The sequence below is a fragment of the Gorilla gorilla genome, chromosome 9, assembly GCF_029281585.2.
Source record: "Gorilla gorilla gorilla isolate KB3781 chromosome 9, NHGRI_mGorGor1-v2.1_pri, whole genome shotgun sequence".
Taxonomy (NCBI): domain Eukaryota; kingdom Metazoa; phylum Chordata; class Mammalia; order Primates; family Hominidae; genus Gorilla; species Gorilla gorilla.
The window spans coordinates 97,922,341-97,947,126 of record NC_073233.2 but is presented as its reverse complement, the minus strand read 5'-3'; the positions used below and the strand labels follow the sequence as shown (position 1 = coordinate 97,947,126).

At 36.4% G+C, this 24,786-nt stretch overlaps 2 protein-coding genes across 3 annotated transcripts; one reads left to right on the top strand and one right to left on the bottom strand.

The window, feature by feature from the left end:
• Positions 1-2,601: 2,601 nt before the first annotated feature.
• LOC101153544 (tripartite motif-containing protein 49D) lies at positions 2,602-8,862 on the bottom strand. Of its 2 annotated transcripts, XM_031016145.3 has the most exons (6): positions 8,448-8,858; positions 8,067-8,162; positions 6,081-6,311; positions 5,345-5,367; positions 4,372-4,469; positions 2,602-3,275 (listed from the first exon to the last, which is right to left on the bottom strand). In XM_031016145.3, the coding sequence occupies exons 1-6, from the start codon at positions 8,856-8,858 to the stop codon at positions 2,776-2,778; spliced, it is 1,359 nt and encodes a 452-aa protein (XP_030872005.2). In that variant the 3' UTR covers positions 2,602-2,775. The 2 variants fall into 2 exon arrangements, with proteins under 2 accessions (XP_030872005.2, XP_063566885.1); XM_063710815.1 differs by lacking the exon at positions 6,081-6,311 and having other exon boundaries at positions 2,721-3,275; positions 8,448-8,862.
• A 6,409-nt stretch (positions 8,863-15,271) lies between these two features.
• On the top strand, positions 15,272-24,079 carry LOC129523488 (tripartite motif-containing protein 49D-like). The gene is made up of 7 exons (XM_055355364.2): positions 15,272-15,347; positions 17,938-18,352; positions 18,638-18,733; positions 20,489-20,719; positions 21,433-21,455; positions 22,331-22,428; positions 23,525-24,079. Exons 2-7 carry the CDS (start codon positions 17,942-17,944, stop codon positions 24,022-24,024), a joined length of 1,359 nt encoding a protein of 452 aa, XP_055211339.1. The 5' UTR covers positions 15,272-15,347; positions 17,938-17,941; the 3' UTR covers positions 24,025-24,079.
• The last annotated feature ends 707 nt before the right edge of the window (positions 24,080-24,786 follow it).

Below are 24,786 nucleotides of genomic sequence, written 5' to 3'. Positions count from 1 at the left end.
TAATTAATAATATATATAATTAATGTATGTTTTATATATTTTATAGATGTACTTTATATGTTTATATATAATATATATTATATATACTATATATTTTATATATTGTATATATAATATATATTATGTATAAATATATACTTTATATATTTATATAAAAATATATATTATGTATAAATGTATACTTTATATATTTATATATAATATATATTATGTATAAATATATACTTTATATATTTATACATAATATATATTATATATACAATATATACTTTATATATTGTTATATAATATATATTATATATAAATATATACTTTATATATTTATATATAATATATATATTATATATAATATATATTACATATATATTGTATATATATTTGTATATAATATATACTTTATATATTATATATTTATATACGATATATACTTTATATATTATATATATTCATATATTATATATTTTATATATTGTATCTATATTTATATATAATATATAATTTATATATTGTATATATACTTATATATTATATATAATTTATGTATTATATATTACATATCATATATAATTTATATATGTTTTATATTTATATATAATATATATTTTACATAAAATATAAACATAAATATTTTTAGATATGTTTATATATAATATACAAAAATTTTATATCAATTTTGTATCCTCTGTAGAGATAGTTATTTTTCTTTCCATGTCCATCCATAATAAAATACTGTCTGTCCATAATAAAAATACTAGTGGAGAATAGGAATTGTAATCATATAAAAGATAAAAGAAAATCTGTTAGTATCAATATGTTAATACATATAGATGGTGTTTGTTTTTACAGGGTTTGGTAAAATGCATTCTAGTTTTCTAAACTATTTACACATTACAATATATTTATTTTTCTCTCTTTCATGATTGGAAAGAGAGCAACAATATACATCCTTATACAATCATCCTTGATTACATCTAAGGGAACTTCGGCAGTAGTAAAATTACAGGGTTAATATATTCATATAGGTATTACAGGGTAACCAAACAAGATTCCGAATTCTTTCATCAGCAAAGCCCAGTGTAATCCTAATCCAGGTAGCCACTCTAATTAATGCAATTAACTCAGATACATAAATACATACATGTATATGTGTATGTCTGCATGTGTGGATGCAGGTAACTGGTTGCAAATACCATCGACTTTTCCTCTCAAACAGTATTTTTGTTGAGAATGAGGTATATTCACTAGTTCATCAAAAATATTTTTTAAATTCTTAGATGATTACATTTGTTACAGTCAGTGACCAGCTGGATTACAAATAGATTGGGTTTAAAACGACGAAAAAATCCGGGAGGCAGAGTGTTGGTTGTTAATTAGCACATGGATCAAAGGAGATTACTGATGTGTTTAGAAGCCACAACGTTGACAGCATAAAAGCCAGAACTAACAATCCAGTAGTAAATCTCTTTACTGTGGTATTTTCTGCCACTTCTGCTCCATAAGACACACCTTAACCACTTTGTCGTGGTATCTGCAGTATTCTATTTTAGTCTACATAGCATTTTCTCTCAAATGCATTCTGTTTCTCTCTCCTTCATCTTCCCTCCCTTCTTCCTTCCAGCTGTATTTTCTCACTAGAGAACACTAGTAGAATGTTCTCCCAAATTTCAGATTTCAGATATGCGTCTGTAAAATAATGTTATGGAGACACATTTTAGTTGCTACTGAATACTTGGTTGTTTTCATAAATTCACAGCATTACTACTGTCCTCCAAAAAACGGTTTCCCATTTCCACAGCTAATCTCATCATTGACTCTGCCATCCGAGTTTATTCTAGGCCACTCTGGAAGAATCTGGAAAAATACTTAAAATACATTTTAAGTATTCATCATGCACATGTATTGTATTTTATTTTATATATGTTCGGGTGAATATCTTTCTCCACTAATTTGTTTGCATTTCAATTCTTGTATCATGTTTTTTGAAACACAGAAGTCCTCATGAATATAAACCAACTACTTTTTTTTAATTGTTCATTTTTGTCCTGGTTAAGAAATCCTTATGAGAATATTGTATCAGGACTTGAATCTTCAGGACTTGAATCTATTTGGAAGTGACTGTGTGTGTTTTGAGGTAGGAGTCAATATTTAGTTACTTTTTAAAAAAAAATTCAATTAATCCAGCATTGTTCTGATCACCTTGTGTATTTCAATGTAGAAGAGCACACTAATAATGCGGGATTATTTATATATGTGATGAGAATTCCAAAATGAAGCCCAGCATGGAAGGTCAAATGATATTAACTCAAAGGATAGATTAGTACAATGAAACATGATGGATAAGTGCAATATAGTTACATAAAGAGAAAGAAAAACAACACTTCCCAGTTATCATTAACACTTCACTCCAAGTTTTTGCATGAAGCAAAAGATCCCGACTCTCTTCCACTGATTTTAACTCCATTCAGACATGTCTGTCAACTATTATTTCACTCAGTGGCAGTCAGAAATAAAGAAAAAAAAACAGAGAATATATTTCATGCCATGATCATGAATAATGATTTTTCAAAAATTAATTAATAAAGAACCAATACATATACTTTTAGTGTTTTTACCGCATTTAATAGTAACACAATAAATGAGTTTTAATAACATTAGAATGCAATTCAAGACATAAAACAGAACCTATTTGTCCTGTTTGATAAGGCACAAGGAAGAGGGCTTTCTGGGATAAAGGGGTTCCCACAGCATGTGAACACATATCTGATTTGTCTCTGGTCAGAGGTGAGTACAGCAAAAGATAGGCCTGAGAGGAGGTGAGAAGGAGCAATTAGGGATGGTGTATATAGGGGAGCTTTGATTAACATCAACGAAGCTCACAGTTCTAGCTTCACAATCCAGGAATAATCCTACATGGTTAGTAGGTCTTGGGACATACTGCAGTGTAAGTGGGGAGGTTGTAAAGAGGCTGCACTGAATGTCATTCTTAACACACCCAAGACTAAAGAGTCCCTCCTCTCCATGTATATTTCCATTCTGATTCGTCCCTTTCCAATACTTATTACAGACACCAAAGGCCCAATTCCAAGAGTCCCCCACATGGACCTCCCAGTAATATTTGCCGGAGGTGAAAGTCTGAGCACCCCATGCAAGAAAACTTCTAGGTGTTGCAGTGATATGGGGCGCATTTTGACGGTCGCATCCAATACAAATGCTTCTCAAATCTCCACGTCGGAAGATATGACTGTTGGCTTCATTATGAGGCAGAGTAATATCCACTGCAAAATAAATAAATAAATAAATAAATAGAAAGAAAGAAAGAAAACATGCATAGGCATGTGTAGACAAGCAAAAATTGTTCTATCAAGCAGTTAATTTACCAGGAAACGTAAAGTCACAAGGACACTTTTGCTTGTAACTTCTAATAAAGTATAGAGATGATTAATATTATTTACAAGACAAACAAAACGCTAACCACAGATGTTAAAAATGTTTTGAAAACTTACATACTGAGAGCCAAATGTAAGACCAACTTCTTTCAATCCAATTTTCAAAGCAAAATTTGCACATTATATGCCCTAAATGCTATGCTGTTATCAAGATCATTATTTAGAAATGTTTCTTATTCTTAAAAACTAGTGCTATCATTTTGGAAAGAATGTGAAGATTTTCAGTTACTCAAGAACTGCTCTAGATAACTGGATAAAAATCCATAAGTACATGTCATAAGTGATCATTTAAAGCAGATTTCTGCAAAATCTTTTACCAGTCTCTCTGTGGCCCTCCATGCTAGCTTGGGGCTGAAGCTGGATTTTAGACTTAACATGTAGCTTTTCATATTGCAGTTAAACTGAACTTCTTTTTGTTTGTAATTTTACTTGTATTCACAAAATGATTTCTTTTTATTTTTACCCATTAACTAATTTTCTTGGAAATACATAATATATATCCATTAAAAAAATTAAAAAACCCCAAGACTCTCCAGTGAACTATATTCCCCAAAAGAACAGTTCTTAGCTGTTCAAATGAATACACCAAAGAAATGTAAAATTTTGTATTTAACATTAAATAACTCACCTTCATTCTGAGCATTGTTCCATTTGCTCCTTTTTTAGATTTGCTACACTACTCCTTTTTCCCATTACATTACTCAGTACATATGAGGCCATAATGTATTTGTTTTTCACTATCTTTTAAACTTAATGCTATAAATCTGACTATACAGACACAGATACAAAAGGGTTGCACGATTATATTGTTCACTTACGTCTATAAAGTAGTAAAATATTTGATAAAGGGTGAAATATTACCTATGTGTTCCTAACAATAATAAAATTTAGATAGTGGGAGTGCTGCCTGTGGGTGGAGACTTACCTCGGAATTGGTTGAGCCTGTCCCTCAGTCCAGTGATGGGCCCTGCCCTGAGCTCTAGATTCAGAGGCTGGGGCATGTGCAGCAGCACGGACTCACTCCTGCAAGGAAAAACCTGCAGTTATAACATCTACAGCCATAAAATAAATAAAAATCACTACTTGTGTTTAAAAGACATTTCATGAGAATCCTTTGAACCCACAAATTTGATAATTCAAAAATTATTCCTTCCTTTGTGAAATTAATTTCTATTTACAGTTTCCGAATTTTAAAGCATAGTGGGAGAGTCTGAGTCAGAATTCAGTCTGATCTTTCCTATTTTTTGCCCCAGATGTTTAAGGTTCCTTAGCCTTATGGCCTTGAGAATATTTAGAAACGAAATTCTGAGTTCCACTTCTTGGCAGACTCCCCTGACACCTTTGTCTGAAATAGCGGGGTTCTGGGGAGACTGCTGCATCTGCTGCTTCCTTTTCAAGATAAAGAATGTGAAACTTGTCCTAGGCAGCTAGACCTGCCTTTTAGAAACAAGCTTCCCTAGGGACTTATACAGTTCTAACACTCCACAGTTTTTTCAATCTATTTTTCAGAACTGTTAACTGATATGTGTATAGGTATGAACAACAAATCATCAACTTTTTCACTGCTAAAATACTTCTCCCACTTCTCTCCTGCTTCCTCGGGTGACTTTCTCACCATCCACAAAACAAAACTTCATCTTTCACCTATGCAGGCTTTTAAGCAATAAAACAAAGTCAGGAATAAACATGTTTTTTTAAATTTTACTTCACTATTTATTTATTTATGTATTTATTTACTTAGTGGTCTTGTCTTTTCTGGTGTGGGAACAAAAGTAGATGCAAAAAAGAAATAAAGTAGTATCAATATCTTAATCATTTATGCCATGACTTTGGTAGAGCCTGCTTTGATATTCGTGGAAAGTGAAAGAACATATGCTAAAATCCAGGTACACTCTCACCTGTGTAACATGTCTCCAAAAGCCTGTAAAAAAAAAAAGAAAGAAAGATTTAGTGCAGTTCACAAGATGCATCTTTCATTAAGTTCAGTGTGAAATTTGGAGTCAGTTCCTCAAGATATTATTTCCCTACCATCTTCTCTTCTGCAAAGCATTTTCTATTTCTTCTGTAACGAAAAACCCAGTCAGTCGTATTGTCACTAATTAATGTCCTGGGAAAGTCTGAGTCTTGAAGACATTCTCTAAAGAAGTGAAGGGAGAAGAGGCCCAGAGAGTCTATGCTCCATGGTAACCTCGAATAACCTACTCAGTCATCTTTCCCAGAACCTATTACCCAAATGAGTGGATCCCAAAATAATATTAATGTGAGCCTAGATTCCCAAAACTTCTGATCTTGCCATGTCCTCAAATTAACCTAAATGTAAATGAATCACTCACTATTTTATACATGTTTGACAACCCAAAATGTATGATTGACTTAGTTGGGGAATAGTTATTGGGGCTGTTACCTTGACCATTCCACAAAGTTTTGTGGCTGGTGGATAAAGTAGGAGGGATCTTTGGCCTGGTAGAATCCCTTGGCGGGGCTATACTCTCCCAACAAAGTAGCATTAGTTATGCGAATGTGTTTTTGGAAACACATCATGGAAATAAAGGTAGGGAGATGCATTTCAGCCATGAGGAAAATACTTATACATGTGAATATTCAAAAACCTGAAACCACATTGTGAGTTTGTACCTGAAGCAGCTCCACATCTGGTTTATGGCACATTTTCATCAGCTCCGCATACGTTCCTCTTAAGATCTCCCTCCTGTGAGCCATTTTGGCTTTACTTAAATGAAGTCGATGAAAGATTTCTTTCCCCTTCTTTTTCAGCATCTCCAAATTATGTTTTTCTTCTTCATGATGAAATGCAGGCATCTTCTGATACTCAGCTCTAATTGCTTCTAGCCTTAAATTCACATAATCCTGCAGTGATAATGGGTTAGTCAAAAGAGAAATGTATATATCCATCTCCTATTAAATCTCACTGATTCCTTTTGTCTCTCGAACATCCAATAGTTTAAACCTCAGTCTTGCCAGTTCTTAGAATCCACAAATTTTTTTCCTTTCCTTTCTTTCTGCATAAAGATCAACATAGATGTATCTGACCAATTACATTAAATTTATTCAAGATAATGAGTGTTCTAAGATAGTTGGAAATAAAAAAAAAACCACAATTTGAATTTCTCTATTCCAACCCATATTTATGGAAAAGTAAGAACAGTTCATGCTTAAGAGTTGGAGTATAGAGCTATAGTTACTAGAAACGAAATAATTATTTCTATTTCTGAGATACGTAACAAGTTGCCTAAACTCATTATATGTGAAATGACCTTAGACTAACATGTCCAGCTAAATGCATTTCGCCCAGCAAAACCTATCCTAATAAGGCTGCATTTATGATTTGGCCATCTTTGTCTCCCTGAATTCATTTCCTTCCATTCTTTTTCTAAGTCAACCCAATCTGAAACATAGACTTCTTTGTGGTTCCCCAGGCCTCCAAATAAATATACACAAACTCAAAATTACTGCATATACTGTTCTCTCCAACTGGAATTTTACACACACACACACACACACAAACACACAAACACACATATACATATACATGTATACACACTCATGGTCCGCATATATATCCATACACACTTTCGTGCTCCCCTTCCGCTTCGAAACTTTGTTCAATTTGAATTTTTCAGTGAGTCTTTTTTTCTGACCACCCTATTTAAAACTCAGACACTAATCTCCAGTTTCTGGCCTCTATTGTCCTTTTCTACTTCCCTGCTTGATTATTCTCCAACAAAGAACCTACCACACTTGAACACATCATGTATTGCACATATTTGCATGTTGACCATTTTTGCCTCTCTCATTTGGATTGTACAATTTGTGAGGACAAAGATGCTTTCTTTCTTCTATACTGGCAAATTTTCTAATTTAGTATTCAACATAGACTAGGTTCTTATGAAATACTTTTCAACACACTAATATTAGCTATCATACCCTCAGAGTATACATCCACAAAGAGAAAATCATTTTTAATATTTTTCTGAAGTCCTCAGAGTTCTTCTCCTTATATTTAGATACTAGTTCCCATATTTCGGACATGTTTGCATGTCTCCCTCAAGACACAAATCCATATTTCTCACCACTTTTCTCATCATATGTTATGTAGTATTCAATATTAATTAGTTGAGATTCTTAATTTCATGGTTGCCCTAGATTTCCCCTGTCACTCTTTCTGCCTCAAATTTTCCATGCAATTCCAAATACTACTTGTCCACCAGCATTCAGATTAATGCTGACCCAGGCTCAGAAGGTTCACTTGAGCTTTGCATGACTGCCAAATAACTCTTATGCCCAGCATTTATCCAACCAGCACATATAGAATGCTGTGAGATGGCCCAGTATCTTGTATCTGTTGGTGTATAGCTACAGGTTTGTATGAAAACAAACCAGCATGCTTTGGGTGACTTCAGTAGTTTTCTTAGAAATCCCATCTAACCGTCACACTATTCTACATAGGAAATGAGGCCACTTTTTCTCAATGTTTTCTTTTCTTTTCTTTTTTTTTTTTTTGGCTCCCAGAAACATTACGGTTTGATATCAAGTTCCTATTTTAAGAGTCACCCATTTGCCCACCATAAGTTCCTGGAGAAGGTAGACTAGTACAGGACTAACCTTCCAGTGGCTGATTCTGGTGGTTTCCACGTTCAGGTTTCTCTGATTTTCACAAGCTTTTTCCCATAAAGACTGCATTTTCTTTAAAAGCTTCTCCTGCAAAAGAGCCATAAATTGAAGCACCAGTGAAGACAATAAAGTAACATGCAGACCGTTTCATAGGGAGGGGGCCCAGAATGAGAGACAAATAAGTCCCCAGTAAATGGCATTTCTTCTGTTTCCCTTCTGCTTCGTCAAATCTCAGAGGTTTGAAGCTAAGAAAGCCCAAAAGAGAGTTGCTTAAAGGGACTCAGAGTTGGCTTTACCCAATCTCCGAGAAAATAGGCCCACAGGAATTTCATGTGTCCTTTATAGAAATAGATCTTCAGAGGCATCACTTACCCGGTGTTCCTCAGCAGCCCACTCAGCGGGACAGTGTCTGTGATACCGGTGCTCCTGAGAGCTGGAGCACAGCAAACAGAGCAGGCTCCTGTCCACTTCACAGAACATCTTCTTTGTCTCCCTGTGAGTGCCACACATTTGCTCCTCAGAGCTCAGGAATAGCCAGACACTGGCTTTTCTGGCACGGGAAGCCATCTTCTTCAATCGAATGTTAGTTTTGAGGTTTCTCTGCTGTGTTGTCTTCAGGCATTCAAAGCACTGAGTAAGAACTGGGATGTCTCGCCAGTTGAGGTAGAAACAGGGCCTGCAAAAGCTGTGCCCACAGTCTATGGTGACCGGGTCTATGAAGTAGTTCAGGCAGATGGGGCAGGTGAGTTCCCTCTGGAAGACTTGCAAGATTCCAGAATTCATGTTTCTGAGGAAGAAAGAGCAACATGTCATTTTGGGGTCTGGGTTGATGAAAAGCTTCTGAACATGTGGAGATAAGTGATAGCTATAGTTTCTTCTCTTGACAGTGTTCATTAAAGCACAGCAAACTATTTCTTCTGTAACAAAAATAAAAATCTCACACAGAGAGTCTCCCGGCTTTATAGTAGATATTACTGACTAGATGACTCACAACCCCTTCTACTCCTAGTGCCTGTCTGTAACACAATACCAATCTATTCAATTTCCCATTTTTCTGAATGTGGATCTGGAAATTGGGTTTGATTCTAAGTGGCCTAGAATAAATTGTAGTTGTTCCTATTCTTCTTTCATATAACTGCCGAATGAGTATGAAAGAGTGGGAAAAACTGCCTTGGCCAAAGAAATACGAGGAGATGGCTAGAGGGTCCTATGATATATTTTGAGAGAGAGACACAACAGTGGGGCAGCAAACCACCATGGCACATGTTTACCTGTGTAACAAGCCTGCACGTCCTGCACATTTATCTCAGGACTTAAAATAATATAAAATTAAAGTAAAATAAAAAAACCAAAACCAAAACGAAATAGAAAAACCAATCAACCAACCAAATAAACAAATAAAAAACAGCAATTAAACCAATTTAGGTTGACTAGAAGAGAAAAAATCGTTAAAGATATTGGGCCTTTTTATTTTCTCGTGGATTAAATTAACTTCTCCTAGGGATACCCAGGCTCTGAACTAACATATAGTAGGATTTTTGTTAAACTTAAAGAGGTGTAATTATATTTCTATGGTGTGATGGTGAATTTAGGTACCAATCTGACTGGATTAACCAACACCTAGGGAACTGGTGCAGCATTGTTTCTGGGTGAGTCTGTGAAGGTGTTTCCAGAGGAGAGAGACATGTGAGTTGGTGAGCTGAGTGGGACCATCATCCCTCAATGTGAGTGGGCACCATTCAATCAGCTGGTAGCTCAGATAAAAGGAAAAGGCCAGAAGAAAGGCAATTTCCTCTTTCTTTCTCCTGAAGCTGGTTCTGAGGCTTTCAGCCTTGAGCTCAGTCGAGATACCGGTATCCTCAGGACATCAGCTTAAAGACAGCCTACATTAGAACTGCTCAGACTCCATAATCAAGCAAACGAATTTTCCTGATGAATTCCCTCTCGTGTAGAATCATGTGTAGCTTGAGGACAGATATATGTTCTGAGAAATGTGTAAGGAGGTTTTATTTATTTACTTTTTGAGATGGAGACTCACTGTGTCACCCAGGCTGGAGTGCAGTGGTGCAATCTCGGCTCACTGCAACCTCCGCCTCCTGGGTCAAAGCGAGTCTCCTGCCTTAGCCTCCTGAGTACCTAGGATTATAGGAATATGCCACTACACCTGGCAAATTTTCTCATTTTTTTTTTTTTCCAGTAGAGATGAGGTTTCGCCATGTTGGCCAGGCTGGACTTGAACTCCTGGCCTCAAGTGATCTGCCCGCCAAGGCCTCCAAAAGTGCTGGGATTACAGGCATGAGCCACTGTGCCTAGCCGGGCGGTTGTATTGTTTTGACATGATAGAATATACTTATACAAACCTAGATGGTATAGCCTGCTACACACCTATGGTATACAGTACAGCCTGTTGCTCCTAGACTACAAAACTGTACAGCATGTTCTGTACTGTATACTGTAGGCAATTGTAACACAGTGGTAATTATTTAGTATGTAAACATATTTAAATACAGAAAAGGTACAGTAAACACACTGGTATTATAATCTTATGTGACCACCATGTGTGGTTTATGGTTGACTGAATTGGCTCATGAATGTCTCTCTACATGTATACATATACACCCTATCATTCTGTCTGTCTGGAGAGCCCTGACTAATATATAAACTATGGTCTTTAGCAATTTTAAGTCCTTTTCTTTACTCTCCTTTATTTGATAACACTGCTGAATTTTAGTGAAAGAAATGAAAAATCTTACAACTGTAAATATTCTCCAGAGGTCATCTAAGTCATTTTAAGGAATTTTTCATAGTTTAATAAGATTAAGACTCAAGTGAGATGGCAACCACCATCATGTATCAAATTATATCTTATATATGTATTTGGTCAAAAAATTGTGTTTTGATTTCCAAACTAGGATGTTTTGGGGAGCTTTCTCATTTTTTTCAGTTTCACTATTTTGCATCTCTCATCATTACCTTACTAATTTAAAGCTATGTGTAAATGCTGAATGAATGGATTAACATTCATTAACGTCTTCTCAATTCAATTGTATAATATTAATACACTCATTACACATATATTTACACACACCTATGTGTACATACATGTATAAATATCAACTCCATATATTCATTATGCATACATATCTGTTGCAGCAAACACTAGATATTTCCATTTTTTCAAAACTATATTGAAGAATGATAGAAAACGCAAAATAACAACAATTAGTATCCTCATAATTCATGAAATCTATAGTAAGAATATGAATTACAAATGGTATCATTGTGTAGATTTAAGATAATGAGATATTTTTAACACTCTAATTTATTATTTTGTAAAGGAAAGAAGATATAATTTTATCAATATAAGTTTCACTCACCTCTGGGTTCTTTGAAGCGTTCCCACAATGATTCTTCGAGAAATAATTCTGTTAAGTACTCCTCAAGGTCAGGAGCTCATTCGCCGCAGTACTGAGTTTCAGAGGTCACCAAAACACAGCTCCCTCTAAGTGCGCTCCTTCTCCTTTGGAGAAAACTGAGCTTGTCTCTTCTATGTCCTTTTATAAGAATCTGTGAAGACCACACCCACCTCTTTAAGTGGGTGGAGTATTGAGAAAGGTTGAGACTAAGATGATTAGGTTTATGCAGTATTTAGATCACACCTTTGCACCACTGATTAAATTATCATCACTCCTTAAAAAAACATGACTGAAATGAATCATATGTAACATAAATCCTATCAGATTTGACACACTCTGGAAATTAACTAAGTTGCATTTTATACTGTTTATTGAGCTTCATCCAAGATACAGGCATTCCTCTAAGGGTGCATTTATTTATTCTAGAGAAACTGTCTCCTTGTGGAGTGCAGTGGTACAATCATAGCTCACTGCAGCCTTGAATTCCAAGGCTCAAGGGATCCTCCTGCTTCAGCCTCCCAAGTAGCTAGGACTACAGGCTCAAACCATCCCACCTGGCTAATGTTTTTTTAAAACTTTTCATAGAGTCAGGGTATGGCTTTGTAGGCCAGGCTGTTCTCCAACTCCTGTCTTCAAGTGATCCTCTCGTCTTGGACTTCCAAAATGCTTGGGAGTACAGGCATAAACCACCTCGTCCAGCCTTAAATGCTGCTTTAGTACGTTTATAGGATATTCGAAGAGAAGTCCAACAGGAAGATAAAACTTTTTTTGTTTTCTACCACTCTAAGAGAAATCACTGACTAACCAAATAACTCTACTAATTTGAGGTCTCTTATTGAATTTACAAACCTTTGCCAATCTCGTGGGTGAAATACGAGTTATTATTTTAATGCTTTTCTCCACATGGTGCATGGTGTTCTGCCATGACTAGAAATGCAATATAGTAATTAATTTGGGGATTATAAACAAGTTTTAGGATGTAGGCTAATTCACAAATACAGAATCCAAATGATAGGGATGGATTATATTTTTCTTTCTATAACAAATATTTTTGTCGTCATGTGACAATTTAAAAAAGAAAAGAGATTTCAGAAGCGGCTACTCAAATATATTCTGACAGAGGAATTCTTTGCCAATAGCCCCAACAAGACTTATATTCAAGAGTGTCAGAACAGTGAAGACAAATCTGTCAGCCCTATGTCTGTCAAGGTTCAAAAAGTCTGTCAAGGTTCAAAAATCAAAGCAGAACCCATAATATATATGTATACTTAGGGAGATTCACATATGAATTAAGTGCAAGGAACCAGTTTCCACAGTTGATGGGCTGCCTGAGCAAGTATGAGATCCCTGTTAAAGTCAGTTAGGAAGAAAAATCCTCAGCTGGCTGGATCCCAATGGTCATGATTCAAAGCTTTGGTCCAAAGTCAGTAGGGGGCAATTGGAAGATTACAGTCCCATTCGCTATTTTAAATGTTGTTCAAGGAATGCCTATGTCTTTCTTTAAGGGACTTTCACTGATGAAGTCAGGCTTACCTGAGTACACTTGCTAGTTACAAGAGCAGGACCTTTCGTTACATCTGCAAAATACCTTCCCAGTAGGTCCTACGTGAGTGTTTCATTGAATAACAATAAGAAAGTTTGTCTATGCCACAAAGTCCAGTTTCATTCTCCTACATGTGGCTTGCCAATTATCCCAGCACCATTTGTTGAATAGGGTGTCCTCTCCCCACTTTATGTTTTTGTTTGCTTTGTCAAAGATCAGTTGGTTGTAAGTATTTGGGTTCATTTCTGGGTTGTCTATTCTGTTCCACTGGTCTATGTGCCTATTTTTATACCAGTACCTTGCTGTTTTGGTGATGAATAAAGGCCTGGAGTATGGGGATGTAATGCTCAGGGGCCAGACAGTCGGCTGCAGCAGCACAGCCTCATCCAGCAATTAGAGAGGGGATAGGAACAGAGAAAGGTGGGGAAGACTAGAGGCAGGTTTATGAAAGGAATCAGAGCCCTTGGTTGGGTCGAAATGGGAGTGGAGGGAGATTCCAGCTTGTCTTCTGCAGCATGAATACCTTGACCCCCTGCCACAAACAGACATCTATACACAGCAGCTCTCCTGTGACTGAGATTCTTGGTTATTTTCTTGCTTGATGCAGCAGTGAGTGGTTAGAGAGGTAACTGACCAGGTACCTAAGCCCTCTGCCCATGGGTACTGTTGGGAATCTTGGCTTTTTAGCTCCAAGGAAGCTACAGCAAATTTTCAGGGGAATGGCCTGGTTTGTGGCCCAGATTTCTTGGCATTGTCATGTCCCACTGGTCGGCAGCTGAGGGTCCTTCTGCTCTAAACTGAGAATAGACAAAACAATTGGTTACCCTAAAGTGTTCACGGCTGTCATATCTGTGGCTAGAGAAAGTTTTATTGGCTTTAGTTAGTGTTTTCAGACAATCTGTAAATCATCTTTCAGTTAAATTGTGAAGTTGATCTGTTTTACTCTGTTGTTTAAAAATTAAGAAGGAAAATTATAGAAATACTGTTCTTTTAAAGATATTTTATTATTTCCGTTTAATTTTTATTTGGATATGTTTATTTTTTATTTCGTGTTACTTTGTAACTGAAAATCATATTGACTTCATTTAGCTTTAAAATGTTATTATTTTGAAAACTATTTAACTAAATGTATAAGTGGAGCTATGGAAATAATATCGTATATGTAACGGTAGACTTGGTAGTCAGATCCAGTAAGAGCTAAGCAAATAATTTCAATGTTTGGGAGGCAGAGATCGGAGGATCCCTTGAGCCCAGAAGTTCGAGGCTACAGTGAACTATGATTGCACCACTACACTCCAGCCTGGGCAACAGAGCAAGGCACAGCCTCTTAATAAAAATCTGCATTTTACTGGGTGAGGGACACTGATAGTGTTACTCTCCCCTCCCATTATTAGATAGATCAAAAAAAATGTGAGAATAAAAGCCACCCTGCTGATGGCAGTGAGGATTGCATGCAGTGTGTGCCAAGAACAACACGGTGTCCAGCATGACATCCTCTTCACTGATATCCTCTTCCTCTCTTCTTCCCATTTTCTTTGCTTATTTTACAAAATTCATTGCTTTATAGGGAAGAATGAGAGGAAAAGATGGCATGGGCTGGTCCAAAATTATACAAGGAAAAAATAAAATGAGAAGTTACCAGATGACATAGAAAAGGGTTCCTCAGACATACAGAGACCAGGAGACAAAAAAGAAATGTTCTCTTAGCAGAGAAGAATAACTCTGAAGATGTTTCTCTGTTGGGAGAAATCCAGCAGCCAACACATTAGCAATCAAATATTTTATCAAGGGTATAAATATTGGTTTTGCAAAGTTGTTAACCATTGGTCTGCTTCAAGATAGAATATTTTCAAATTGCAAATTTTATTAGGAACCAATTTTTACACCACTTTCCAGGAGTCAATCAATTGACTCAAGGAAGAAAATTGCATCGTGCAAGAAAATAACCAAGAATGTCAGTCACAGGAGAGCTGCTGTGTATAGATGTCTGGTTTTTTAAGGAGTGATGATAATTTAATCAGCGGTGCAAAGGTGTGATCTAAATACTGCATAAACCTAATCATCTTAGTCTCAACCTTTCTCAATACTCCACCCACTTAAAGAGGTGGGTGTGGTCTTCACAGATTCTTATAAAAGGACATAGAAGAGACAAGCTCAGTTTTCTCCAAAGGAGAAGGAGCGCACTTAGAGGGAGCTGTGTTTTGGTGACCTCTGAAACTCAGTACTGCGGCGAATGAGCTCCTGACCTTGAGGAGTACTTAACAGAATTATTTCTCGAAGAATCATTGTGGGAACGCTTCAAAGAACCCAGAGGTGAGTGAAACTTATATTGATAAAATTATATCTTCTTTCCTTTACAAAATAATAAATTAGAGTGTTAAAAATATCTCATTATCTTAAATCTACACAATGATACCATTTGTAATTCATATTCTTACTATAGATTTCATGAATTATGAGGATACTAATTGTTGTTATTTTGCGTTTTCTATCATTCTTCAATATAGTTTTGAAAAAATGGAAATATCTAGTGTTTGCTGCAACAGATATGTATGCATAATGAATATATGGAGTTGATATTTATACATGTATGTACACATAGGTGTGTGTAAATATATGTGTAATGAGTGTATTAATATTATACAATTGAATTGAGAAGACGTTAATGAATGTTAATCCATTCATTCAGCATTTACACATAGCTTTAAATTAGTAAGGTAATGATGAGAGATGCAAAATAGTGAAACTGAAAAAAATGAGAAAGCTCCCCAAAACATCCTAGTTTGGAAATCAAAACACAATTTTTTGACCAAATACATATATAAGATATAATTTGATACATGATGGTGGTTGCCATCTCACTTGAGTCTTAATCTTATTAAACTATGAAAAATTCCTTAAAATGACTTAGATGACCTCTGGAGAATATTTACAGTTGTAAGATTTTTCATTTCTTTCACTAAAATTCAGCAGTGTTATCAAATAAAGGAGAGTAAAGAAAAGGACTTAAAATTGCTAAAGACCATAGTTTATATATTAGTCAGGGCTCTCCAGACAGACAGAATGATAGGGTGTATATGTATACATGTAGAGAGACATTCATGAGCCAATTCAGTCAACCATAAACCACACATGGTGGTCACATAAGATTATAATACCAGTGTGTTTACTGTACCTTTTCTGTATTTAAATATGTTTACATACTAAATAATTACCACTGTGTTACAATTGCCTACAGTATACAGTACAGAACATGCTGTACAGTTTTGTAGTCTAGGAGCAACAGGCTGTACTGTATACCATAGGTGTGTAGCAGGCTATACCATCTAGGTTTGTATAAGTATATTCTATCATGTCAAAACAATACAACCGCCCGGCTAGGCACAGTGGCTCATGCCTGTAATCCCAGCACTTTTGGAGGCCTTGGCGGGCAGATCACTTGAGGCCAGGAGTTCAAGTCCAGCCTGGCCAACATGGCGAAACCTCATCTCTACTGGAAAAAAAAAAAAATGAGAAAATTTGCCAGGTGTAGTGGCATATTCCTATAATCCTAGGTACTCAGGAGGCTAAGGCAGGAGACTCGCTTTGACCCAGGAGGCGGAGGTTGCAGTGAGCCGAGATTGCACCACTGCACTCCAGCCTGGGTGACACAGTGAGTCTCCATCTCAAAAAGTAAATAAATAAAACCTCCTTACACATTTCTCAGAACATATATCTGTCCTCAAGCTACACATGATTCTACACGAGAGGGAATTCATCAGGAAAATTCGTTTGCTTGATTATGGAGTCTGAGCAGTTCTAATGTAGGCTGTCTTTAAGCTGATGTCCTGAGGATACCGGTATCTCGACTGAGCTCAAGGCTGAAAGCCTCAGAACCAGCTTCAGGAGAAAGAAAGAGGAAATTGCCTTTCTTCTGGCCTTTTCCTTTTATCTGAGCTACCAGCTGATTGAATGGTGCCCACTCACATTGAGGGATGATGGTCCCACTCAGCTCACCAACTCACATGTCTCTCTCCTCTGGAAACACCTTCACAGACTCACCCAGAAACAATGCTGCACCAGTTCCCTAGGTGTTGGTTAATCCAGTCAGATTGGTACCTAAATTCACCATCACACCATAGAAATATAATTACACCTCTTTAAGTTTAACAAAAATCCTACTATATGTTAGTTCAGAGCCTGGGTATCCCTAGGAGAAGTTAATTTAATCCACGAGAAAATAAAAAGGCCCAATATCTTTAACGATTTTTTCTCTTCTAGTCAACCTAAATTGGTTTAATTGCTGTTTTTTATTTGTTTATTTGGTTGGTTGATTGGTTTTTCTATTTCGTTTTGGTTTTGGTTTTTTTATTTTACTTTAATTTTATATTATTTTAAGTCCTGAGATAAATGTGCAGGACGTGCAGGCTTGTTACACAGGTAAACATGTGCCATGGTGGTTTGCTGCCCCACTGTTGTGTCTCTCTCTCAAAATATATCATAGGACCCTCTAGCCATCTCCTCGTATTTCTTTGGCCAAGGCAGTTTTTCCCACTCTTTCATACTCATTCGGCAGTTATATGAAAGAAGAATAGGAACAACTACAATTTATTCTAGGCCACTTAGAATCAAACCCAATTTCCAGATCCACATTCAGAAAAATGGGAAATTGAATAGATTGGTATTGTGTTACAGACAGGCACTAGGAGTAGAAGGGGTTGTGAGTCATCTAGTCAGTAATATCTACTATAAAGCCGGGAGACTCTCTGTGTGAGATTTTTATTTTTGTTACAGAAGAAATAGTTTGCTGTGCTTTAATGAACACTGTCAAGAGAAGAAACTATAGCTATCACTTATCTCCACATGTTCAGAAGCTTTTCATCAACCCAGACCCCAAAATGACATGTTGCTCTTTCTTCCTCAGAAACATGAATTCTGGAATCTTGCAAGTCTTCCAGAGGGAACTCACCTGCCCCATCTGCCTGAACTACTTCATAGACCCGGTCACCATAGACTGTGGGCACAGCTTTTGCAGGCCCTGTTTCTACCTCAACTGGCGAGACATCCCAGTTCTTACTCAGTGCTTTGAATGCCTGAAGACAACACAGCAGAGAAACCTCAAAACTAACATTCGATTGAAGAAGATGGCTTCCCGTGCCAGAAAAGCCAGTGTCTGGCTATTCCTGAGCTCTGAGGAGCAAATGTGTGGCACTCACAGGGAGACAAAGAAGATGTTCTGTGAAGTGGACAGGAGCCTGCTCTGTTTGCTGTGCTCCAGCTCTCAGGAGCACCGGTATCACAGACACTGTCCCGCTGAGTGGGCTGCTGAGGAACACCGGGTAAGTGATGCCTCTGAAGATCTATTTCTATAAAGGACACATGAAATTCCTGTGGGCCTATTTTCTCGGAGATTGGGTAAAGCCAACTCTGAGTCCCTTTAAGCAACTCTCTTTTGGGCTTTCTTAGCTTCAAACCTCTGAGATTTGACGAAGCAGAAGGGAAACAGAAGAAATGCCATTTACTGGGGACTTATTTGTCTCTCATTCTGGGCCCCCTCCCTATGAAACGGTCTGCATGTTACTTTATTGTCTTCACTGGTGCTTCAATTTATGGCTCTTTTGCAGGAGAAGCTTTTAAAGAAAATGCAGTCTTTATGGGAAAAAGCTTGTGAAAATCAGAGAAACCTGAACGTGGAAACCACCAGAATCAGCCACTGGAAGGTTAGTCCTGTACTAGTCTACCTTCTCCAGGAACTTATGGTGGGCAAATGGGTGACTCTTAAAATAGGAACTTGATATCAAACCGTAATGTTTCTGGGAGCCAAAAAAAAAAAAAAGAAAAGAAAAGAAAACATTGAGAAAAAGTGGCCTCATTTCCTATGTAGAATAGTGTGACGGTTAGATGGGATTTCTAAGAAAACTACTGAAGTCACCCAAAGCATGCTGGTTTGTTTTCATACAAACCTGTAGCTATACACCAACAGATACAAGATACTGGGCCATCTCACAGCATTCTATATGTGCTGGTTGGATAAATGCTGGGCATAAGAGTTATTTGGCAGTCATGCAAAGCTCAAGTGAACCTTCTGAGCCTGGGTCAGCATTAATCTGAATGCTGGTGGACAAGTAGTATTTGGAATTGCATGGAAAATTTGAGGCAGAAAGAGTGACAGGGGAAATCTAGGGCAACCATGAAATTAAGAATCTCAACTAATTAATATTGAATACTACATAACATATGATGAGAAAAGTGGTGAGAAATATGGATTTGTGTCTTGAGGGAGACATGCAAACATGTCCGAAATATGGGAACTAGTATCTAAATATAAGGAGAAGAACTCTGAGGACTTCAGAAAAATATTAAAAATGATTTTCTCTTTGTGGATGTATACTCTGAGGGTATGATAGCTAATATTAGTGTGTTGAAAAGTATTTCATAAGAACCTAGTCTATGTTGAATACTAAATTAGAAAATTTGCCAGTATAGAAGAAAGAAAGCATCTTTGTCCTCACAAATTGTACAATCCAAATGAGAGAGGCAAAAATGGTCAACATGCAAATATGTGCAATACATGATGTGTTCAAGTGTGGTAGGTTCTTTGTTGGAGAATAATCAAGCAGGGAAGTAGAAAAGGACAATAGAGGCCAGAAACTGGAGATTAGTGTCTGAGTTTTAAATAGGGTGGTCAGAAAAAAAGACTCACTGAAAAATTCAAATTGAACAAAGTTTCGAAGCGGAAGGGGAGCACGAAAGTGTGTATGGATATATATGCGGACCATGAGTGTGTATACATGTATATGTATATGTGTGTTTGTGTGTTTGTGTGTGTGTGTGTGTGTGTAAAATTCCAGTTGGAGAGAACAGTATATGCAGTAATTTTGAGTTTGTGTATATTTATTTGGAGGCCTGGGGAACCACAAAGAAGTCTATGTTTCAGATTGGGTTGACTTAGAAAAAGAATGGAAGGAAATGAATTCAGGGAGACAAAGATGGCCAAATCATAAATGCAGCCTTATTAGGATAGGTTTTGCTGGGCGAAATGCATTTAGCTGGACATGTTAGTCTAAGGTCATTTCACATATAATGAGTTTAGGCAACTTGTTACGTATCTCAGAAATAGAAATAATTATTTCGTTTCTAGTAACTATAGCTCTATACTCCAACTCTTAAGCATGAACTGTTCTTACTTTTCCATAAATATGGGTTGGAATAGAGAAATTCAAATTGTGGTTTTTTTTTTATTTCCAACTATCTTAGAACACTCATTATCTTGAATAAATTTAATGTAATTGGTCAGATACATCTATGTTGATCTTTATGCAGAAAGAAAGGAAAGGAAAAAAATTTGTGGATTCTAAGAACTGGCAAGACTGAGGTTTAAACTATTGGATGTTCGAGAGACAAAAGGAATCAGTGAGATTTAATAGGAGATGGATATATACATTTCTCTTTTGACTAACCCATTATCACTGCAGGATTATGTGAATTTAAGGCTAGAAGCAATTAGAGCTGAGTATCAGAAGATGCCTGCATTTCATCATGAAGAAGAAAAACATAATTTGGAGATGCTGAAAAAGAAGGGGAAAGAAATCTTTCATCGACTTCATTTAAGTAAAGCCAAAATGGCTCACAGGAGGGAGATCTTAAGAGGAACGTATGCGGAGCTGATGAAAATGTGCCATAAACCAGATGTGGAGCTGCTTCAGGTACAAACTCACAATGTGGTTTCAGGTTTTTGAATATTCACATGTATAAGTATTTTCCTCATGGCTGAAATGCATCTCCCTACCTTTATTTCCATGATGTGTTTCCAAAAACACATTCGCATAACTAATGCTACTTTGTTGGGAGAGTATAGCCCCGCCAAGGGATTCTACCAGGCCAAAGATCCCTCCTACTTTATCCACCAGCCACAAAACTTTGTGGAATGGTCAAGGTAACAGCCCCAATAACTATTCCCCAACTAAGTCAATCATACATTTTGGGTTGTCAAACATGTATAAAATAGTGAGTGATTCATTTACATTTAGGTTAATTTGAGGACATGGCAAGATCAGAAGTTTTGGGAATCTAGGCTCACATTAATATTATTTTGGGATCCACTCATTTGGGTAATAGGTTCTGGGAAAGATGACTGAGTAGGTTATTCGAGGTTACCATGGAGCATAGACTCTCTGGGCCTCTTCTCCCTTCACTTCTTTAGAGAATGTCTTCAAGACTCAGACTTTCCCAGGACATTAATTAGTGACAATACGACTGACTGGGTTTTTCGTTACAGAAGAAATAGAAAATGCTTTGCAGAAGAGAAGATGGTAGGGAAATAATATCTTGAGGAACTGACTCCAAATTTCACACTGAACTTAATGAAAGATGCATCTTGTGAACTGCACTAAATCTTTCTTTCTTTTTTTTTTTACAGGCTTTTGGAGACATGTTACACAGGTGAGAGTGTACCTGGATTTTAGCATATGTTCTTTCACTTTCCACGAATATCAAAGCAGGCTCTACCAAAGTCATGGCATAAATGATTAAGATATTGATACTACTTTATTTCTTTTTTGCATCTACTTTTGTTCCCACACCAGAAAAGACAAGACCACTAAGTAAATAAATACATAAATAAATAAATAGTGAAGTAAAATTTAAAAAAACATGTTTATTCCTGACTTTGTTTTATTGCTTAAAAGCCTGCATAGGTGAAAGATGAAGTTTTGTTTTGTGGATGGTGAGAAAGTCACCCGAGGAAGCAGGAGAGAAGTGGGAGAAGTATTTTAGCAGTGAAAAAGTTGATGATTTGTTGTTCATACCTATACACATATCAGTTAACAGTTCTGAAAAATAGATTGAAAAAACTGTGGAGTGTTAGAACTGTATAAGTCCCTAGGGAAGCTTGTTTCTAAAAGGCAGGTCTAGCTGCCTAGGACAAGTTTCACATTCTTTATCTTGAAAAGGAAGCAGCAGATGCAGCAGTCTCCCCAGAACCCCGCTATTTCAGACAAAGGTGTCAGGGGAGTCTGCCAAGAAGTGGAACTCAGAATTTCGTTTCTAAATATTCTCAAGGCCATAAGGCTAAGGAACCTTAAACATCTGGGGCAAAAAATAGGAAAGATCAGACTGAATTCTGACTCAGACTCTCCCACTATGCTTTAAAATTCGGAAACTGTAAATAGAAATTAATTTCACAAAGGAAGGAATAATTTTTGAATTATCAAATTTGTGGGTTCAAAGGATTCTCATGAAATGTCTTTTAAACACAAGTAGTGATTTTTATTTATTTTATGGCTGTAGATGTTATAACTGCAGGTTTTTCCTTGCAGGAGTGAGTCCGTGCTGCTGCACATGCCCCAGCCTCTGAATCTAGAGCTCAGGGCAGGGCCCATCACTGGACTGAGGGACAGGCTCAACCAATTCCGAGGTAAGTCTCCACCCACAGGCAGCACTCCCACTATCTAAATTTTATTATTGTTAGGAACACATAGGTAATATTTCACCCTTTATCAAATATTTTACTACTTTATAGACGTAAGTGAACAATATAATCGTGCAACCCTTTTGTATCTGTGTCTGTATAGTCAGATTTATAGCATTAAGTTTAAAAGATAGTGAAAAACAAATACATTATGGCCTCATATGTACTGAGTAATGTAATGGGAAAAAGGAGTAGTGTAGCAAATCTAAAAAAGGAGCAAATGGAACAATGCTCAGAATGAAGGTGAGTTATTTAATGTTAAATACAAAATTTTACATTTCTTTGGTGTATTCATTTGAACAGCTAAGAACTGTTCTTTTGGGGAATATAGTTCACTGGAGAGTCTTGGGGTTTTTTAATTTTTTTAATGGATATATATTATGTATTTCCAAGAAAATTAGTTAATGGGTAAAAATAAAAAGAAATCATTTTGTGAATACAAGTAAAATTACAAACAAAAAGAAGTTCAGTTTAACTGCAGTATGAAAAGCTACATGTTAAGTCTAAAATCCAGCTTCAGCCCCAAGCTAGCATGGAGGGCCACAGAGAGACTGGTAAAAGATTTTGCAGAAATCTGCTTTAAATGATCACTTATGACATGTACTTATGGATTTTTATCCAGTTATCTAGAGCAGTTCTTGAGTAACTGAAAATCTTCACATTCTTTCCAAAATGATAGCACTAGTTTTTAAGAATAAGAAACATTTCTAAATAATGATCTTGATAACAGCATAGCATTTAGGGCATATAATGTGCAAATTTTGCTTTGAAAATTGGATTGAAAGAAGTTGGTCTTACATTTGGCTCTCAGTATGTAAGTTTTCAAAACATTTTTAATATCTGTGGTTAGCGTTTTGTTTGTCTTGTAAATAATATTAATCATCTCTATACTTTATTAGAAGTTACAAGCAAAAGTGTCCTTGTGACTTTACGTTTCCTGGTAAATTAACTGCTTGATAGAACAATTTTTGCTTGTCTACACATGCCTATGCATGTTTTCTTTCTTTCTTTCTATTTATTTATTTATTTATTTATTTTGCAGTGGATATTACTCTGCCTCATAATGAAGCCAACAGTCATATCTTCCGACGTGGAGATTTGAGAAGCATTTGTATTGGATGCGACCGTCAAAATGCGCCCCATATCACTGCAACACCTAGAAGTTTTCTTGCATGGGGTGCTCAGACTTTCACCTCCGGCAAATATTACTGGGAGGTCCATGTGGGGGACTCTTGGAATTGGGCCTTTGGTGTCTGTAATAAGTATTGGAAAGGGACGAATCAGAATGGAAATATACATGGAGAGGAGGGACTCTTTAGTCTTGGGTGTGTTAAGAATGACATTCAGTGCAGCCTCTTTACCACCTCCCCACTTACACTGCAGTATGTCCCAAGACCTACCAACCATGTAGGATTATTCCTGGATTGTGAAGCTAGAACTGTGAGCTTCGTTGATGTTAATCAAAGCTCCCCTATATACACCATCCCTAATTGCTCCTTCTCACCTCCTCTCAGGCCTATCTTTTGCTGTACTCACCTCTGACCAGAGACAAATCAGATATGTGTTCACATGCTGTGGGAACCCCTTTATCCCAGAAAGCCCTCTTCCTTGTGCCTTATCAAACAGGACAAATAGGTTCTGTTTTATGTCTTGAATTGCATTCTAATGTTATTAAAACTCATTTATTGTGTTACTATTAAATGCGGTAAAAACACTAAAAGTATATGTATTGGTTCTTTATTAATTAATTTTTGAAAAATCATTATTCATGATCATGGCATGAAATATATTCTCTGTTTTTTTTTCTTTATTTCTGACTGCCACTGAGTGAAATAATAGTTGACAGACATGTCTGAATGGAGTTAAAATCAGTGGAAGAGAGTCGGGATCTTTTGCTTCATGCAGAAACTTGGAGTGAAGTGTTAATGATAACTGGGAAGTGTTGTTTTTCTTTCTCTTTATGTAACTATATTGCACTTATCCATCATGTTTCATTGTACTAATCTATCCTTTGAGTTAATATCATTTGACCTTCCATGCTGGGCTTCATTTTGGAATTCTCATCACATATATAAATAATCCCGCATTATTAGTGTGCTCTTCTACATTGAAATACACAAGGTGATCAGAACAATGCTGGATTAATTGAATTTTTTTTAAAAAGTAACTAAATATTGACTCCTACCTCAAAACACACACAGTCACTTCCAAATAGATTCAAGTCCTGAAGATTCAAGTCCTGATACAATATTCTCATAAGGATTTCTTAACCAGGACAAAAATGAACAATTAAAAAAATTAGTT

Excerpts from the sequence above, each read along its gene's own strand:
- LOC101153544 (XM_031016145.3), bottom strand. The coding sequence starts at position 8,858 with ATGAATTCTGGAATCTTGCAAGTCTTCCAGAGGGAACTCACCTGCCCC. Across the intron at positions 5,368-6,080 it reads CAGATGTGGAGCTGCTTCAG|GCTTTTGGAGACATGTTACA; the intron begins GTACAAACTCAC and ends TTTTTTTTACAG. Across the intron at positions 3,276-4,371 it reads CAGGCTCAACCAATTCCGAG|TGGATATTACTCTGCCTCAT; the intron begins GTAAGTCTCCAC and ends TTTATTTTGCAG.
- LOC129523488 (XM_055355364.2), top strand. The coding sequence starts at position 17,942 with ATGAATTCTGGAATCTTGCAAGTCTTCCAGAGGGAACTCACCTGCCCC. Across the intron at positions 18,353-18,637 it reads GGGCTGCTGAGGAACACCGG|GAGAAGCTTTTAAAGAAAAT; the intron begins GTAAGTGATGCC and ends GCTCTTTTGCAG. Across the intron at positions 22,429-23,524 it reads CAGGCTCAACCAATTCCGAG|TGGATATTACTCTGCCTCAT; the intron begins GTAAGTCTCCAC and ends TTTATTTTGCAG.